The sequence below is a fragment of the Arctopsyche grandis genome, chromosome 8, assembly GCF_051622035.1.
Source record: "Arctopsyche grandis isolate Sample6627 chromosome 8, ASM5162203v2, whole genome shotgun sequence".
In the NCBI taxonomy this organism is placed as follows: Eukaryota; Metazoa; Arthropoda; class Insecta; order Trichoptera; family Hydropsychidae; genus Arctopsyche; species Arctopsyche grandis.
In genome coordinates, this window is record NC_135362.1 from 7252691 (window position 1) to 7270350 (window position 17660).

At 30.3% G+C, this 17660-nt stretch overlaps 1 protein-coding gene across 1 annotated transcript in view; it reads right to left on the bottom strand.

Annotated features, from left to right (window-relative positions):
• The window catches only part of LOC143915813 (cholecystokinin receptor type A-like), a 54384-nt gene that overhangs the window by 18206 nt on the left and 18518 nt on the right, over positions 1-17660 (bottom strand). Inside the window, exon 4 of the mRNA XM_077436630.1 lies at positions 10172-10357. Within this exon, the coding sequence (XP_077292756.1) occupies positions 10172-10357 (186 nt within the window). The remainder of the gene's footprint in view (positions 1-10171; positions 10358-17660) is intronic.

A 17660-nucleotide genomic window follows, 5' to 3' on the forward strand; every position in this document is an offset into this window, starting at 1 on the left:
GATATTTGCTTTTTCGACCTTTTTACTTTCGGTGCCGTGAGGTATACCCCTATATACATATATATATATATATATATATATATATATATATATATATATATATATATATATATATATATATATATATATATATATATATATATATATATATATATATATATAAAAATCAATGTTTGTTTACCTGTCTGTCTGTCTCGAATAGGCTCCTAAGCCACTGAACCGATTACGATGGAACTTTCAGGATTTGTTGTATGCATGTCCGGGAAGATTACCTCTTAAGAATAATATTAGTAATTACGATTTTACCGACGCGAAAGTAAGAAGCGCCAGTGTAGTCAAGGAACTATGTTTGTTGGTAACCAATTTAACAGGCACGCATGCCAACCCTTACATTACGTGCCATTCATACTAACCGTACATTACGTACCATTTATAACAATCCTACATATAGCTGAACTCGGCATGCGTTGCAATGTCACAATAACGCATGCAATTCCCGTTCCCGTTCCCGTTCCCATTCCTGTTCTCGTTCCCGTTCCCGTTCCCATTTGTCGGAAAAACGCAGGCAGCGAACACATTTGAAATTATTCAATTATTTGTTTATTTTACCATAACAACGCAGGTCGCGACGCGAAAACATTTGAAATTATTACGTTACAATGCCACTCATTCCCGTTTTCCCCGTTTCCGTTCCCGATTTTGGCCGATCTGTTTTCACAGTAAGCTTCCCGGACATGCATACAATAAATCCTGAAGGTTCCATCATTCCATCGTACAATAACGCATGCAATTCTCGTTCCCGTTCCCGTTTCTCGATGCGTTTCTCAATAAGTAAATGTTTCTGTTTCAAATTAATAATGAATAATCAAATTAAATTATAGTAAAGTATAGGAATGCATACGTGATAGACGATAAACCAAAGGGGTTTGACTTATATATATATATTTAATGAATGAGCAAAAGAAATAAAACAATCAAGGAAAATACACGATGAAATAAAAAAAAATACAAAGATAAAAAAAATAGACCACTAAAATGATAACAAATGTAGAAAGAAAACAAGATATAAGAAAAGAAGAATTATAAAAATCTTTTAAGTTTAAGAAAAACATCTAGCTTGTTTTTAAAATATTAAGGTTTTCATATTTTACTACGTTGTTGGGAAAACTATTCCAAACTTTATCCACTCTAATTGAAAAGAAGGAATCTAATCAATTTGTTTGATTTTTCTTTTAGGAGTCTGAGAGATTGACCTGTAAGATGAATGTTTCAGGTCTATAGTAAATTTATATGTTTATACAAATGTATCTATACATATATGTATATGTACGCTAAATATGTTTATTTTGATACATAAGATGTTGTGGTTGTTTTTCATTATTTATTAGCTTTCTCATATGTACATACATCTGTACAATATTTGTAAATTTAAACAGAATACATATTAAAATATAAAAATTTTGCTTAGAGATTATTACGTGTTTTTGACATATCATGTCAAAAACATTTCACAAGACTTATAAAATTACGCTAGCGTTACAGACTTATAAGTAACGTTAAATAAGTTTTGGTTTTTCGTGGATATTGAATTTTTATTTACATAATATTTTTATCATATTATGAGTACCAGTAGGCATATTTTTTTTTGTATATGTACATATACAATGTATTACTTTGAAATACACTCATATTTTTTTTTATTTCAGGTTAGGGATGTTGAAGTATGACACGATTTATATACGAATAAAATATATTCAATTTGCAATATTATGTATGAAGTATTTTAAACTTTGACATAAAAACTTAAACGCTATACATAAAGGTAAGAATGTTAAGTACAGTATTTTTTTTACTTTATTAATCAGAATAGCTCTCAAAATGTCGGTATTCAGACTTTCAATTAAAATTTCGATGTTATATTCAATTTGAGACGTAAAACTTATTTTCAAATCCATGGCTAAATGGCCAATAAAGCTTAGGAACGGTCATTTTAAAGTCGAGATAGAGCTATAGTTTTAACTGGAGATTATTTTAATTCCACTTTGAAAGCATTATATAAATGCATGAATGCTTCCACTTCGTAAGCATTCATGCATTTATATTATTGTAAAATTTATTATTTAATTAGTCCTTTTTTTCGACTTCATAGTTGATTTATATCAAACGACTTTAATTAACATATTTATTTAAAAAAAATAAATAGTTAATAATGATTATTAGCATATACTGTTTATAACATTCAGGTCAATATTACTTTTAAATGAACATCTGCTTTATTTTGCATAATTATAAACAATGTCAATGAAGGAAATCCTCATTCTATACATACATATGTCTTACGATGAACAATAGGAAGTCACTCAACCGATCGTTTTCAAATACATCTGAAACTAAATACTAACGTTTCGACAGGTTGGAAGGATTCGCACAAAAGACAAAGTCGTATGCAATTTTCCCGGATGTGATTTTCCTTATATTTCCTGAACGTGCCCCACTTATGTGACACAATGATGAACGAGCACACGGCTCTGATGCATGAAGTTGCTATTTTAAAACGAGTAAAGTCATCATGGATGAAATCCCATTTCTCATATAATATTTACATACATACATACATATATACGTAATATCGTAAAACAATCACGTAGTCTTAATATGTTAATTTATTGCGAGCGTATTTCAAATTCTGAATTTGTTTTACGCATACGCAAGTACGAAACGCACATTGAATTTTATTACTATAAAAATGAGAACGTACGAGTTCTGAGAAGTTTACTTAGCTTTGAAACCGGGTCGCGATCGTAAAAGGACTTTTGGTGCAGAAATAAAATAAAAAACTTAAAGGTTCTAACGGCGCATATCGGATGTACTAAAACGGGGCATTTGCAAATCAAAAATATTTTATTTTTGATATGAATAATGTACGCAATGATTTTCTGATTTTGGTTTAATGTATGTACATACATACATATATGTTACAGTGATTTCACATCGGCAGTGAAATAATGAAATAAACAGCAGCATGGACTATGTAGTGGTTAGCATATATGCTATTGAACATAGTGGTCACGGGTTCTGTCACGCTGGTTGCTGCTGGCCAGACCTAAGTTTATGACTCCAGATCGATCTTTTCCTATCACAGTTTGCCAATTTATCCGATTTACATCGAAACGGTTCCAGCAAATTGGCAACCTTTACCCAATTCACTGATTCGTATAAAAATGCTACAAATTTGTCAATAAATGTCTCGCAAAGTTTTTAAGCATCTTGAAATTTGACGATTTATATGTATGTATACAAAAAAATGCTTCGAAAATGTAAATCACTCTGTTTCACTCCGAGTATCTTAAACCACTCCTGATAATAGCTACTAGTAAAATGGAACCACAATTAAACTATATTATTAACAGAAAGGAACAATTTCATAAATCGCATTAATATTTTTTTCCAATATTCCAATTGTGTTTTTATTTTTGTTTACATACTTACAATATATTAAAGCTTTGATTATACGTATAATTTTTTTTGATTTTTATTTCACTATCTACATACATATATATTGAGAAAACTTTATTTTAATTTTGTAACGCGACGTTTTGTCATCGTCCCATAGGGCAACACTCGCCCTTTATTTCGAGTGTCCACCCAGGGAAAAGCCTTATAGGCGCGCGCGCATGCGGAGCGCGCTCTCTCACCCGCCATCAACCGACGAAGAAAGATCTCTCCTGTGCACGTCTCCAGGGGGAGACGGGGCCCAGAGATCCACCATCATTGCTGAAGAACCGCTGTGAGGTCGAGTGTAGCATCACTCCCTCCCCTGAGTTCCAGCACAACGTCCCCGGCATTCCTCACGCCGTTTCCGGAGAAACCTCAGCCGTGAGAGAACCGACCAGAGGACCGCAGAGCCTCTTCTCTCTACAGCCAGCCGTCATCCGGGAAGGACCTGCCTCTCCAGCATCTCCGCCGAGCGTCTTCAGAGACGCCCAGAGATCGCCATCTTGTGTCCACACGAGGCAGTACGGAGTTTGTCTCCTGCCTACCCCCTCCTGCTGCTGTGACCCGACCAGCGGTGCTTCAACGAGAAGATGACCGCAGAGCCAGCTTCCCGAGCACGAGGAAGATGTTATCAATGAAGACGACTTGCAGTCAGGAACCTCCCCGACTATATACATATATATCACAATCCCAAGGTTAGTCCACGTTTCTACATAACCCAACCCTTGGAAGAATAACGGAGTAAACGCCCTCTGCACTCCCACCACGAGATCAGATAAGCGCGCGTAAAATCCGTTCGTCACAATTTTAAATTTTTGTTGTAATTGTGTAAAGGTTGAAATAAATATACAGGTTGAGGGCCAGATGGAAAAAAAATCTAGACCGCTTCTGCGGGCCAGATTTTTTTACCCGGGGGTTGTAGTTTGAACACCCTGGTCTAGGCGCATTGGGTCTACCTGTCAGGCCTTCCTGGTATATTCATATCTTTATAAAAAATAAAATAAAATTTGTGGACCATTTGATCCCTTAATGGAATGCTCTATTTTTCAGAAATTGGACATTCTTATAATCCAATTGGTACTATTATTGGGTTGCCATAATTGTCGGACCATAGATGGGGTTACCCCCCCCCCCCAATAAAAATAATTTATTATATTTTTTGATAGTTTAATTATAAGAAATTGAATCATATTCAATTAAATTTACTCATTCTCTCTTATCTTCAGTCTTCCCCAACTTCTTGAACTTGATCTTCATTGCTCTTATTTGCCCAATCATACTTTTCTGACTTTTCCGGTTTTTGAAAGAGTTCCTTTTTCCCTTTTAAATAATTATAAAATTCGATGCATGACATTTTATAATTGAAAACGCACTGAATTATGCTTTCTGCTGTGACAATTGAAAGCTTATTTCGTTCATCTGTCCACTGAGTATTTTAATACATGACCACTCCTTTGTGTAGTCGTCAGAAAAATGATACTTTCTTCTTCCCATGGTTGTAAATTTTTTTCAAGTTTAAGGAATCACCTATATTATGAAATGAATAAGTAGGTAACCTGGTAACTTGAAGAGAAAATTGGAAAAACCTACTTGTCTTCCCGAATCATAACGCAAATAGGTAAAAACACCGAGCTCCCGGCCGACTTTGACAAAAAGGAAAATTATGATGTAATCCATGTCTGAAGAATGGGTATTGACTTTAGTGTTACCATTTGACAAATATAGCCACTACCCTTGTATTACCATTGTGCAAACCCACTTAATTTTATATTATCGGAAAGATATATTTTTAAATAATATCTATGGAGAACTGGGACAAATATCCTTCTGAAGGGGACACTGGGACACAAGCCTCAAAACGTGGACATATATATATATATATATATATATATATATATATATATATATATATATATATATATATATATATATATATATATATATATATATATATATATATATATATATATATATATATATATATATATATATATGTATATATATATATATATATATATATATATATATATATATATATATATATATATATATATATATAAATCAGAAAAATGGGTGGAATGAGATGAATGAGAGTTATTCAAAACGGAGACGAATGGAAGGCAGTGGATTGTGAATGGCTGTGAATGATGATGATGATGATAGTGATATACACGACTTTATCTGTATACATATCTAAATCTGTAAGTTTATTTAAACATTATGCATGTAAAAATATCAAACGTTGTTATTTTAGACTCATTTTCTCAGAAAAAAACGTTATCAGAATGTGAAATGAAATATCTCGAATACAGACTAAAACTCCAACTTTCCTTTTAAAGAACTTCTTATTTTGTATACAAAGAAATTTCTTTGATAATGAGCAAAGGAATAAATATACGTGAAACTAAAATTGCCAATTTTACACGACAGAGATACTTACATAAAAAGGAAAGGTCTAAATAAATCTTCAAAATAAAGGCAAAAGATTTATTCTTGCTAGGCTATATTTGAAATTGAGACAGAATGATCGAATAAAGAATATAAATGGAGAAATGATAACTCATACTCTAAATTGTTTCAAATGTATGAAAAAAATGTTTTCGATTTCGAATGAAAAAAGTCATGCTTTATTATTTTTAATGTAGTCAAATAAAATTATCTTCAATACAACACAGTTGTGTGTATATATTTTTTTAATATAGGTACATGTAATACAAAAAGACTTTTAACAGGATTAAATGTCTATTTTCAATATAAAGTATAGTGGACTATATATTTTTCCCTTTGTCTGCTTATTTATTTTAACGACCAGACATTCCTCTTCTGAGCCATAGCTTGGATTTGTGAATCGTGAAAGCGTTCAATAGATACAGAAAAGGGTACGGAGTCTCTTAGGGTTCCAAGAAGATTATCCCGGCTCTCATCTCATTGTTCGATGGCGTAAATCCGACACCAATACGACACAAAATACAACAAACTCCCTCTAAAAATAACCCACATTTACCGAGCGAACTTTACATCGTTGTTATTTATCGGTCTGAAAAAGTCAAATTAGGTAAAAAAAACAATATTTTTCAGTGGTTTGAAATATGGATTTGTTGTGTGTGGTACTTGGAAACGCGCCCACCACTGCGAATTTTCCTCTCGACACTTTTCCGAGAGGGCAAAATTTAAACGCAATACATAATTTTTTTATTCTTCTTAAGCGTATTCGTGACTTACTAAATCGCGTTCGTGAGCGAAATGTGATTCGGATATCGGGTTTTTCTTGGCATTAATAATGACTCTGTTTAGCATTCAAAGCTCAATACACAATTTATTGTTTCCCATTCAGATCTTATCCCTTGTATATACATACGTATGTACATACATACATATGTATAAATAAAGTTAGTATAATTGATTTTAATTAATCTAGGATAGTTTTATAGTAAAAATGTATTTTTTAAAAGGTTCTGAAGCATTCTAGTTTTTTAATAATTTTGTAAATCGATTTTTGTCGAGGTTAAATTTCACAAAATCGTCAAAATTTATCTTGAGTAATATCAAAGCTTTGTGATAAATTTAATTGAATAATTTTTTGATGAGTGATGAAGCTCATTTCCAGCTGGATAAGTAAAATGGACTATTCTGGGGTTCAATTAATCATCAAAGCCTTTGCATTCAGCCGACACAGGAATATGATCTTAAATTATTTCTTGCCACAACTGAAAGAAGGTCATGGAAGGTGTCAAGTAGAGAAATTATTATTTCTTAAATTAAAAAAAGAGATGACATAATCTCAAAAAATATAAAAAATTGGTCTATTATGCTTTATTTTGAAATTTGATCTTTTAGTAAATCTTTCTTTTTATCAAGGCAGTTATTCAATGCAAAATATTTTCATTGTCAATAAAATGTATCATGAAATACGTAATATTATAAAGAGTATGTGGTTTTGAAAAGATTTTCAATTTAAATATATAATATAATGAAATTTTCAATTTGGTAAGGAATCATATTTCTTAATTGAATTGAAATATCGAAAAAATGTCGGTTCAAAAATTCATGTATTTATCATATAATATTTCACGTAAAATAATACTTTATTTCATTATATACATACATATGTACGCACTGGTATTTTTTTATAAGCAAAAGGGAACGAAAACTATTTTTTATTATGTTTTTAACTTCAATAGACTTACATAAGCGTGAAAATTTTAAACCAAAAAATTTATATAATCTGCACATAATTTTTTGACACAGCAACGGATCATATCCTTTTCAACCAAATGGCGCAATATCCTTTACATTCAGCCAACTTTCGCAAACGTGTCAACGCCATTTATTTCTATTTTTCTTTATACGAGTTTACCGGATTTTCTCTGGCAATATACATAACAGATTTTCCCCTCAAAAGCTTACCGTTGAGTGGGTGTGCTCTTTTTTATTTTTTTGGAGAGCTTTGCATGGATTCGCTTTAACACTCGTAGCACGAGCTTTAAAAGCGTCTGAAATCCGCTCGCTTTAGCCACATTTTAATTTGAAGATACGCCCTAATTGAATTCTGCTCTTTCACCGAAGCTAATTTAACTGTTAACTTCGCAACGTTGAATCTTAATGGTGTGTTGATTTGCTGAGAAACGAAAAAAAATTTAGCCCTCTCGGAAAAGTGTCTGTAAACTTTCGACTCTGAAGGTCTAATAAAGCCGCAAATGCGTTTCAAGGATTTTACAATCAATCCGGGATAATCAACATTTGAAAAAAAGTATATGCAAATTACACCTACATACATATATACAAATTTACAATGTAAAAATTTTGCATGTTGAAAATGTCAGAATTTAATAGGGTTAATACGATTTTTTCTCGGGCAAGTCTTTCCACGCTTAAAAGCAATGACCCACAAATCCCCACACGAATGGTTATAATATAAATATTTTATATACTATTCGATGTGAATTTGAATTTCAAGATAGAATAGACCATATAAAAGAAAAAAGAGGGTAAAACATTTACAATATATCCAAAGCTTCTAACACGGAAATTTAATTCAAAGATATATGTACAATAAAATATGTATATACATATTATAAAATATGCATATGTGCATGTGTTATATATGTATGTATGTACCTACATATATATGCATATATAATATCTATTTGATACAAAGAGAATGAACCATCTATGAATTTCGCTTTTCGCTCACATTTATGTATGTTTGTATGAATGTACATTTTATATATGTATGTATATATAAATGTATGAATGTATGTATGTAAAAATACACACACATGTTTGTCGACAAAACAAAAACAATATCATTTATTGAAATGTACATAACTGTGAGCTTAAATAATAGAATAGAATCGAAAACCATTGAAGAAGTTTTCATTTTCGCAAAAAATGTTTTTTTTTTTTTAGTAACTGTAATCCGCCCTTTTAGAATATATATCAATTAAACAGGATTCACTGCAGATCAATGCAAATATTTCAGGAGGTAATAGAAGAGGCTATTTAAAAGTAATTCAGCCACACTTACTTTTGTAGCCATCTCAAAGAAATTCTGCATTTAAAAAAAAATTAACAATCTCGTAATTTTACAGTGCATATTTATCCCATGCTTTACGTTAATAAGTATCTAAAAATATCGGGAACTTATATAAAGTCACGTTTAATTGACAAAAAGTGTTTCTCTCGTGGTGAATTGCGGGTTTTCAGAGTTTTACATAAAAAAATACACCACCCACAGATATCCGATATATAATTCCATTTTATAATTTTTTGAGCAAATATAAAATATTATATGATCAATGATTCTGTCTGCTGTCATATATTACGTTCTAAATATATGTACCTTGTTAATTAAGAAATAAAATCATAATGTTTGAGAAAAGTTGTATACGAACATACATAGTTAGTTTTATATATCAGCATATTTATATGTGTGTATGTAAATAACATATAAATATGTACATATAACATATGTATAATAGATAATGTGAAGCTGAGCCTTTGATCCTTTATAATTTAAATGTACATATGTACCAGTGGCGTGCGCTGAAATTCTCTCTCTTTTTTTGTCGTACAGCCTTACTTAATTTGCAGGAACGGGATACAAGAGGAACAGCCTGTTCCTCTTGTATCCTGCTCATGCACATTAAGTAAGGCTGTACGACAAAAAGAGAGAGAAATTCAGTGCACGCCACTGATATGTACTATTATGTATTAAAGGAAAATGTATTTTTAATATTGCTTTCATAAGCGTATAATGTATGAAAAATTGAATTTCTCTTATCATATTATATCGCGGGTCAACTACTTTTTCATACATGATTATATGTACGTTAGTATCAAAAGATTTTTTTCCTCCATTTGCATATATGTAGCTTTCACCTTTAAAATGAGCGCTGCTCACATATTAAAATTACCTCGGGCTTATCCCAACAGGTAGGAAAATGCGAGAGTGCACATTTTCCGACGCGTGAATTTTACTCGAGGTTTTATATATGAATTTATTTTTGCGTATTTGTACGCGTCTGCCACAATAAAAGATAAACAAATGTTTCAATTTCCTTACAAATAACGTGGGTTTATGTTTATTTTTTGTTGTTATTTTTATTTTCGGAAAAACGTCGAAAGGGAAGAACGTCGTATCGTAACGATGCCTAGAGGGTGGGATTTTACTCACTTTGCCTCTGGCATGAAGAGTTGTGCTTGATTTCCCTCTTGAGTCCCTTCCACAGCTTGCTGACTATGAGCGAATAAGCCAAGCTCATGATGAGGAGAGGTATCAAAAGCAGCATCACGTCCAGGAACAAATTGTACGCCTGTTCAGATCCCGTGCTGGGCCATTCTTCGCGGCATTTGTGACCAGCTAAACACATAATACACATAATTATATAGTTATAAAATATTGAGACTGAAATTAAAACGAATTTTAAAATTTAAAACTATTGATGCAGAAATACTATACATATACATATATTTATAGTAAACTAGTTGGTTCACCCGGCTTCGCTCAGTGTTTGTAATATTAAAAGCTTAAACATGGTAAATCTAATAGTAAATATTCATTTGTTTTTTTAATAAATTTATTTGAATCGAAAAAAAATATATCGAATCATTGTCATAGAAAATTTGATTCGTTTTCGATGTTACAACCAACATTACATACATATGTACTTATACATACTTATAAAGTCTCATTCGAAATTATATATTAGATATTAGCCGTTGAAGCAAGAGTAAAACGTTTTGCATTTAAAGTTAATTATTAATCTGGGACTATATTTTGCATATAAAAGGCCGGTCTCCGTGACGAGCCAGAATGTTAAATTACAGAAAACGCAAATATCGGAAGGCAAAGAATATATATATATATATATATATATATATATATATATATATATATATATATATATATATATATATATATACATATATATATATATATATATATCTGTTTAAAATAAATAAATAAATAAATAAATATATAAATATATATATATATATATATATATATATATATATATATATATATATATATATATATATATATATATATATATATCTATATATATATATGTATATATATATATATATATATATATTTATATATTTATTTATATATATATATATATATATATATATATATATATATATATATATATATATATATATATAAATGAATGTCTGTCTATGTGTCTCGAATAGGATCTTAAACCACTGAACCGATTACGATGAAACTTTTCAGGATTTGTTGAATGCATGTCCGTGAAGATTACTGTGAATAAAAATCATGGCAACGCAATAATTTCAAATGTGTTAGCTGCCTGCGTTTTTCCGACAGATGGGAACGGGAACGCGAATTGAATGCGTTATTGTGGCATTGCAATGCATGCCGGGTTCAGCTAGTATATAATATATTACAACATAACAATGAAATGAATAAATATTTGCAAACCAGCAATCGATTATTTGAATCCCCTTATATATTTCTATAATTAAGTACATATTTCTATAATTAAGTCGATACAGATTTATTTTATTTTTAGCATATTAGCCTCAATGATATAAAAAGTACTCTAACGCGTTACTGTAGCCAGTCATACAATCATAACACAAATAAAGGGATATAAAACATTCGTGCTTGACATTTATAATAGATAAATTCAACCACGGGCGTTGCTCTATAACCACTTAACCAGTTCAAAGCAGCTTACATTAAACAGGTCAATTTCACGAGCAACCCGGTTGAGCAGATAGATTGCTCTAGTTATTGGAGACGTTGCCAACATACATATTTGTGCGAGCCACAGGAGGAGAAAACAAATCACGATTCCTCAGGTACCCGAACTTAATAGGTGTATACAACTTAAATTCATTAAAAACCTGAGGATTGTGTACTAATTTATTTATTTATTTATTTACATACAAATATACCAGGAAGGCTTAACAGGTAAACCCCAAACCCCTTCCACATAATTATTACATAGGTACATGTAAATCTAAACAATATCTGACATCTATGGTCAGATATTACAAACATCGTATTAATACGATAAATGACGATGAATAACTTTCATGTAACAATACGAATTTATATTCGATAAACAACCACAGAGACATCTATGGTGAGCAATATGGTTAATATATAACAATAACTAAAGGTCCGCAACAGAAAATTGGGAAGGAAACACCAATTTTACAGGAATCGTTTCAATGAAAATCAGAAAAATTGGCAAATTCTGATAAGAAACGATCGACCTCGATAAACCAAGGTCTGGCCAACAGCGAGACTCAGCGGGAATCGAACTCGTAACATCAAGTACGAAATAATTCAACATTCACCACTAGACCACGCTGCTAGTTGTCCATTTAATCCATTTAACAGCTTAAAAAAGGGCTTTCCCAGAAACATAACATGACGAAATTCCAATGAGTTGAAGCCTAATGCCTAAAGATGTTTATACATATAGTATTTTTGTAAAAAAATTATAAGTTATTATAAATGATCAGAAATGAAAGGATTATTAATCAGTTCAAAGGATTTCACCTTTGAATTGATTAATAATGTCTTCAAGAAAAATGAATTACATTTAAAGCTTAGCTGAAAATCAATACGCGTCAAAGGTTTATTCCTCAATGAATTAAATTACAGTAAAAAATCACTGGAGAATTTAAATAATGAAATTGTAAAAGAATAATTCGATTAGAGCTCACATAAATGCTTAAATAAATTTTGATACGATATTTACTGTAAAATGATTCATCCTTCCAATTATACATGCAATATATGTTTGTATTATGTACGTTTAGGTTCAATATTAAAGTGTCCTTTTGCTTAGGAATAGCCCCATAATTTTAAATTACATAAACTGCTTGATATTTCATGCAATTATTATTAAAGTAATCTTATACTATCCGATAAATCATTTAAAGCGTAATATCACCGAACGAAATAATACTTTAATTAAACGTACCAAATATTATATATTTAACTCTTTGACATTTAGAATGTTTAAAAGATGGAGTTGCGATATAAATTCGATTTCCGTCACAGTTATAATATAATTGAATCAAGAACATGTCAAAGGAGAATGACAGAACCTTTACGAATTAAATCGATACCGTACAGTAAGTATAAATTTTATATTATTCACATACATACATTTGTATGTGTGTGTTAGTTAAATAACAGATGAATCTCTCTATTGTTCGTCGCAAATTTGGTTTCAATTTGTGATGGAATTTTCGTGTATTCCACCAAAAGCGTATTAGTTCATTTTGATTATTCTTGCAAATGAATTACACTTTTGAAATACATTTACACGCCATTTGATTTGAAATCAATCGAATTTCTTCGCACGTTTATTAGCTTAATGCTTTTAAAGTATAATAATAGGGAAACATTAATATATTATTTTTGTTGAATATGTATGTATGTTTACTTCCGAGAGGAAATGACTGAGTTATGTATTCTTGAAATGACGTAGTATTTTCGTCGTAATAATTAAAATATGTTAATTAGCCTCAGTGAAAAAACAAACAGGTAAACAAATTTTGAAAAAATAAAAATAAAGCCCTTAAAAATTTTGTACAAAAAATAAACATACATAGATGTATTGCAATTTACGTAAATATTTGCTTATCACAGTTACGCAAATAGTTTTCATTAATACATGTTTATTATCAGAACACTGAAAATTTTACTGAACAAAATGAAAATATAATTAAAGCACATAAAATACAGTAAATACTCAAAAATGTTTGTAGCACGCAAAAAATAAGTATGCCAAAGAAAATATATTAAATGAAATTATATTGTAATGTACGTTTATATTATCATAATGAAAGCATTATAATCAAAACAATGAAACAAAGATTTATTTCAACTACAAAACGGTTAAAATATGTGAAAGTTTTACGGTTTATCTATAAATGTACGTATTTTCCAGCTGAAATCGAAATTTTTAAATGTCAAAAATTTATTTTATCTTGTGAAAGGATGCGTATAATTTTTTCGGATGAAAGAAAATTTGATTAATTTTTTGTGACTATGAAAAAGGTTTCTCGCGGCGAAAAAAATTGTAGATAACGTTTTCATTTTGTGCTTAAACATCACTGGAAAATTTCCACAATTTAAATTGAATATAAACCGCGAACCTTGAACCTCGAAAAAAATATATATCTCATTATTCATTCCACACACAGACGTGCTAATCTCAATCATTTCAACAGGGTTGATTATATTTTCACGTAGATGCTTACGTTTCTTGGATGAAATCGAGGAAAACGAGGTCACGGAAAAATTCAATATTTAGTAAAAGTTACACACGTAACAACTATTATTATCACGTTATCGTGAGTATGAATGGAGTTCGAGTTAGGTATTGTAGAAATTCATGTAACTGACGTTCAACAATTGTAACACTTTCACATATCTCGTCCATTATCTTGATGGTTTGTAATATAGTACATGTGTACATAAACCCACATAAATATGAAGAAGCTGTGAATTTGACAAGTCAAATACGCCCGAGCTATGAGGGAGGCGTTATAAAAACGCGTGGGTTAAAAAAATACTTGAATTTTTCCTTCGAAGGACGAACTCAGTTTCCTTAATTGTAGTTAAATACTTAAACTAGAGTGTCTGCAAAAATAAATAAATGCGTACTTTTTTTGGAAAATAATATATAATTTGTCAGGTTTTTAATCTAATATTCCATTTCTTTAAAACCAATATTTGTTAAACAACATTAACTACGAACAACACAAATTAGTTTACTGAGAAGAATATTTTTAATTGTTTTAAAAACAGAAACAAACAGCATTACAACATATGTATATAACATTGACACTTAAAAAAATTCTGAAAATGAGTAACAACCCCAAGTAGATCGTACGTAGCTCTTAACTTAAACCCAAGAATGAATTCGCTTCCGTCTCTTAATTTTGTGTATAATAACACTGAGCAACAAAAAATCACGTTGTTGAGTTACCAGAGCAGATACTAACCAATTTTTACTAAGTTTGACCCATTGAATTCGAATATGATAATGATTTTTGTTGGTTAGTGATTGTTTACGAGACATGAGTGTTTAAAAAAGCACGCGATTTTGATAGTTTTTTGGCTTTTGTGGTCTTTAACGAAATAAAAAACTGGCCAAATAAACGCAAAATATCACGGAGAAAAAATCCGTAAAAAAAATTCATTTTTGACTTTTAAAATTCCCTAGACAATTAATTATAAGTATTTTAAAAAAATCACAATTGAGATAAAGACCGCAAAAGCCTAAAAACTATAAAAATCGCGCACTTTTTTAAACGCTCATATCTCGTAAACGATCACTAACTAATAAAAATCTTTATCATATTCGAATTCAATGGGTCAAACTTAGTAAAGATTGGTTATTTTGCGCTCTGGTTACTCAAAAACGTGATTTTTTGTTGCTCAGTGTAATTAATTGTGTATAAATAACATTTTTCACGAATACCACAACTATTGAAAATAATTGAATATTATTAAAAAGCTTGTAAAAACTAGTCGATGTTTGAATTTAAAAAACGTCAATACAAATTTTGTTCTATTGAACTAGTAAACAAAGTGTTAGTTACTAATTGAAAAATTACATCGGAATGGAAACTGAAATGTCAACGAGGATTGGATCTACAATTTCATTCGATTCACTCGGCAATACAAAACAATGATTAAAATCAACGTAAATTTAGTACTGAATTTTTGATCATTATTTTGTCTATGTACATTTTGACAGCGTTGAATGAATAAATCATTAAAAACATTTAAAATTTGCCATTATTTATATGCCGTCAAATTGAAATATTGTGCAAACAGCATCTTTTTAATGGCTATAATTTGTTTACTTTTAGTACACAGCGATCATCAATCAGGGCAACATTTTCAGTGCGGTTTTTTATTATATATGGAACAGCGACATTTTTTTATTCGGTTGAAATATACGTACACAATAAAGTCAAACGATGCTGTTTCGTGTTTGTGCGGAATTTAACTTGAACAATAAACATTCTGATGGCAACAAAACAAATTTACCTTCGTTTTTTTATTTTTTATTATTCGTTATATATTCAAATTTACGACGGTAATTTCTTCATATTTTTTACTGTCAAAACTTATATAAAATGTATATAAATCAACGTTCGCTCATGTCACTGTCTGTATTTCATAAAATTATACCTACTCGTATTTCAACGACACGGATAAGCGAACGTTCTACGTAAATTTACGGAGTCAAAACATTGTAAAAAAATTTCAGGAAGTATGCCATAAATTTTCAATTGAATACTTGGAATAAGATCAATGGCAATTTCTTTTGAAAGTACATGTTCTTATACTTATGTGTCAAATGATTCAAATAAAAAATAATACGTATCAAGTAACAGTATTGACGGCAAATTTTAAAATTTTTGGTGAGCCATTAATTATTATCATAATTGGTCGGTAAGCATAGAATTAAATGATCAGTAATTATATAAGAATTTGGTTTGATAAGTTAACAGGTTGATATTTAAAAAATATTTTTATTTGATTCATAAAAATGTATATGTGTGAATTTGGTTTGTTAAATTAACAGTTTGATGTTAAAAAAAATATTTTCATTAGATTCATAAAAATATTTGTGTGCAGACTTTTGGCCGAATGGACACTTGGCCCACTAGGCTTTTTATCGATTTATTTATTTATGCTTATACAAAGCAAAGGAAAGCTTGTACAATGCTTATACAAATTTTAGGCTTTTTTATGGATTTATTTATTTATGTTATATTATTATATCATATTTATTTATGTTATCATTCATATTATTTATATGGACGACGGACATTAGACCAACGGACGCTTGACCAAACGGACGTTATGCCGACGTAATTTTGACTTAACGGACAATTGGCCGAACGGACACTAAGCCGAAGGACGTTTGTAAAAACGAACATTTGGCTGATTGAGTATCAAAATTACTCAAAAATCACTTAAAAAGTAAAATTTTTCATCAATCTTATTATTAAAATTTGATATTATTGATAAATTTTAACAATTAAAAATTTCATTCAGCCAAATGGCCGTTGACCAAATGTCTGTTCGGCCAAATGTCCGTCGGCCTAGTGTCCGTCTACCATGTCCGTTCGACCAATTGTCTGTCAGCCAAAATTTCCATTCCAAAAAATTAGAAGGTCAATAATATGTTTTCAGATTCGAGAAATAATTTTATTTTGCCTAATATGTACATATGTATGTATGTACGTCAAAATTCGACCCAACTATTAAAATAAACTGACCATTTAATTGAAATATTGACCTTTAAATTTTAAATACTTACTAATCAATATATGTATTGGTTCCACGACATAAGGTCCAATGATATAAGATCCAACGTCAAAGGCACCACGAAAGAAGTTCCACCCGATAGAATGTCCACCTGATAAGTGATCCAGAATTGCGTAGAGATTATTATCGATCGAAAAGTAATTTTATTCAAACATAAATATACGTTTCTTCACATGTAGACATTTCATCTTTTCATTATCTTCATTTTCATCACAATTATCCCCATTACATATTTAATTTTCTTCATAATCGTCGACTTCTTAGTTATCACTCTTATCATATTGATTTTGTGTATTTATTTAAAAAAATAATATAT